This window comes from Piliocolobus tephrosceles, unplaced genomic scaffold (assembly GCF_002776525.5).
Source record: "Piliocolobus tephrosceles isolate RC106 unplaced genomic scaffold, ASM277652v3 unscaffolded_29740, whole genome shotgun sequence".
NCBI lineage: Eukaryota > Metazoa > Chordata > Mammalia > Primates > Cercopithecidae > Piliocolobus > Piliocolobus tephrosceles.
The window spans coordinates 1,879-5,841 of NW_022312910.1; the positions used below are offsets into that span (position 1 = coordinate 1,879).

Genomic DNA, 3,963 nt, shown 5'->3' on the forward strand with positions numbered 1-3,963 from the left:
CTTACATATACATGTATGTATATTTATTTATATATATATACACATAAAATATATTATATTTACAAACAATTGTTGATCCCTTATTATAACTATTCCACTAGCGCTATTTTGTATAATTTTTTATGTAAAAATTATGAATTTATATTTTTTCCATGTTTTAAATACCTGTTCAAACAATTTTGTTCTTTTTGGCTATAAAACTAAAAAAAAAAAAATAAATAAAAATATAATTCCCAATAATGAGTAAAACTCATTTGAATATCAGATTGAGTCGAAAAAAACAAATTCTTGCTTTTTTATTTGAATATAAAATTTACATTTAGTTTATTTACACCTTTTTTTGTTTGCGATTTTATTATTTTACTTGTTCATTCATTCATTTATTATTTTATTTATATTTTGCTTAAAACGCATTTAATAAAATAATTTTGAGTATTGTTATTCTAGGTGCAAATTATAGAGAAATATACATATGTACGTATAAAAATATATATTTTTTTAACATACATAAATAATTGTTGACATAACATAAGCATTTATTAATAAATATTATTTGTTTTTTGTGCTTTTTTGTGTTTTTTTTTTGTTTTTTTTTGTTTTTTTTTTGTTTTTTTTTTTTTTTTTTTGTGTTTTTTGTGTTTTTTGGCATTTTTTGTTGTTCTGTAACATAATTTTGTTATTACTTTATTATGTTTCTATTACATTTTTGATATTGTTTTGATATATACGCACTATACTAAGATAATTGTGCTTCCTTTTTTATATGCTTTGAATTGCTCCCGTGTTTAAATTTTAAAAGTTACATCATTATTATACATATATATATATATATATATATATATATATATATATATATATATAATCATTTATGTTTCATTTAATATATAAACCTGTATTTAATAAACTTTTTTTTTTTTTTTTTTTTTTTTTTTTTTTTTTTTTTTTTTTTTTTTGTTTACGTTTGCTACATTTGTATATATAAGCGCTTAATATATTTTAATACACGTTTATTTTGTATCACGATTACATTAAAAAATATTCGAAATATTTTGGCTCATTAAAAATATTATTGTAGCTGTTATATATATACACATATATATATTTATTTATTTATTTATTTATAGTTGTAAGAACAAGAGCAGATAGTTGTAAGAACACGCACTCATAGTTGTAAAAACATTTCTACACAAGTACTACGCCACAACACGACGCGTCATAATTTCTTGCTTTTTTTTCTTTCAACTTTTTTATTTCTAACTTAAAGAAAATGCAAACTTTGCCCGAATTTTGCTACTTAAAATGCCTTAGCGATAAAGTAAATGTTACTAAAATTATTAACCGAAATATAACAAAACTAAAGCTAGATGGATTTATCGAATTGGATCGTGAGATAGAGGATTTTACGAAATTAAGAAATTCAATTGTTAATGAACAATATAAAGGGTTGACAGAAAAATTATTTCAAGCACACAAAGAATATTTATTTTATTTTGATACTTTTTTAAAAAAAAAAACTATTAAAAGATGAAAATAAAGTATTATATACTAATGATTGTTTTGATAGAACAAAAAAGGTTGAATACAATTTTGAAAACGAAATAGTTATTGTTATATATAATATAGGTTTTATTACTACAGCTATATTAAAATCTAAAAAAAAAGACAAGGATGTAAAATTATTAAATAAATTGTCACAAGAAGCAATAAATATTTTTAATTACTTATTCCAAAGTATTATTAATGAAACTTACAATGACTTAAGTGACATAAATTGTTTAAGTTGTTATGTATTTTTAAATTTATCATTAGCTTATCATGAACATTTATTTTATAATACAGCTTTGGCAAAAAAATATAAAAGAAATTTATTAGCAAAAATATCATATAATATATATAGTTATTTTAATAATATGTTAAATTGTTTAGATGGTAAAAAATTAGATGTATTTACAAAAATGGATGCATTTGTTAATGCAAAAAATAATCTTATATTAACTCTTCGAAATAGTAATAGTCTTCTTTATAACTTTATATATGTAAATAAATTAATTTTTTTAAGTATTACCAATTATCAAACAACTTTAAAATACTGTCAATTAAACCCAAATAGTGAAGAAGTAGTAATACAAAAATATGAAGAAGAAAAAATAGGAGAAATTATATCTAGATTACAATTTAGTACAGAAAATATAAAGAAAGCAGAAGATTTAAGTAAAAAATATAATTTACATATTAATGCTGAAATGTTGAAACAAAAAATAAACAATGCTTTAGTTTTTTTTGAAAAAGATAATAAAAATATATATTTTGAGTCAATACCAGAATATAGTACCTTAGACAGTTTAAAAGGAACAGAAATTGTAAAAATACCAGATCCTAATATATCAACTATTTATTTGAAAAAAGAAATCAGTAATAATTTAAAATTATTATTTAATGAAAAAGCAAAAAATATATTTGACGAATATAATACAGAGGCTTGTAAAGTACATGATTTATATGAAAAACATCTTAGCAGTTTAAAAGATCAATATAAATTAATTAATTTATCTTATCGAAAAAATATATTTACAATTCTTAATAATGTACTTTTAAATATATATAATACATTAAAACAATCATATAATCCTACTATATATGATAAAAATTTACATTTTTTAATGGATGTTGAAAAAAATTTAAATTTAACACTAAACCAAATCGAAACAAGTTTAAACACAGAAAATTCTAATCACTTGAATTTCCAAAAAATGTATACCAATATAGGCGTTAACCAAGACTCGTTAAATTCTTATAAAAAATATGTTTACCATTTAAATAACTTTAAAAAAATATTAACCGAAATAACAACTAATATAGTTGAATTTAAAAGTTTTCTTGAAAATAATTATTATTATTTACAACTATGTGAAATGAATGTTTCTAATTTTTTTAAACATATGATAGACGAACTTAACTCCAATTCAAATACATGTGTTGAATCCTTTGATAGCGATTATACATTTTATAAGAACTTATTATCAGAAGAAAAAGAAAAAGAAAACGAAGAAGAAACAAAAGAAGAAACAAAAAAAATGAAAAATAATACATCATCAACAACAACAGCAGCAGAAGCAACAACAACAGCAGCAGCAACAACATATATGAACGAACAAAAAGTAATACTACCAGCTTCACCACCACCATCACTTACCAATAATATTCCTAAATTAACATATTCTAACTTTCACAAATTTTTAAAAAAAAACAATATATCAGTTACTGCGTCAAGTAGTATTAATAATAGTAGTAATATAAAATATTTTGAAATTTTAAAAAATTATATAAATATACATTCAGAAGAAAAATTATATTTTACAATAAATGCTATTTACTTTTCTATGAATATCCAATTAGAACAATTTTCAAACGACCTTGCAGAGATTAAAGGATATATGCAAAATTCATTTTTAAATTTAATAACGGTAATGATATAATAGGAGCATGTTACAAAAATTTTATTTGCACTAGTGTTTATGTAAAGTTTATTTATTTATTTATTATTTATTTTTTTTTTTTTTTTTTTTTGAAAATAAGAAATATCTAATGCGTACATGTACATACGTACATATATACATATACATAATATATGCGTATTATGTTTCATTTTCCACTACTTTAGGAAGAGGAAGATGGTGAAAGGTTAAACACATTATATGAAAAACAAAAGGAAATGTTAGATTTAAAAAAAAAAAAATTAGAAGAAAATGTATCTGCTTTTGAAAGTAATCTGCACAAAATTTATGAATACTATCATGAATACAATAAGCTAGATCAATTCGAATCATTCGATGTAAGTTTAAGCAAAAGAAAAAAATTACAATTTTTTTTAATTTTCTTTTTTTATGTGCTGATCTCAATGAGCATTAGTTTTTGGACTCGAAGAAATGTATATATGTCCAAATTTATATATATATATATATA

At 20.4% G+C, this 3,963-nt stretch overlaps 1 protein-coding gene across 1 annotated transcript; it reads left to right on the forward strand.

Annotated features, from left to right (window-relative positions):
• Positions 1 to 1,000: 1,000 nt before the first annotated feature.
• On the forward strand, positions 1,001 to 3,832 carry LOC111528191 (the record flags this gene model as incomplete). The annotated part of the gene is made up of 2 exons (XM_026451568.1): positions 1,001 to 3,464; positions 3,662 to 3,832. Coding segments are annotated over exons 1-2 (1,725 nt in total), but the record flags the coding sequence as incomplete, so codon positions are not given.
• Between the last annotated feature and the right edge of the window lie 131 nt (positions 3,833 to 3,963).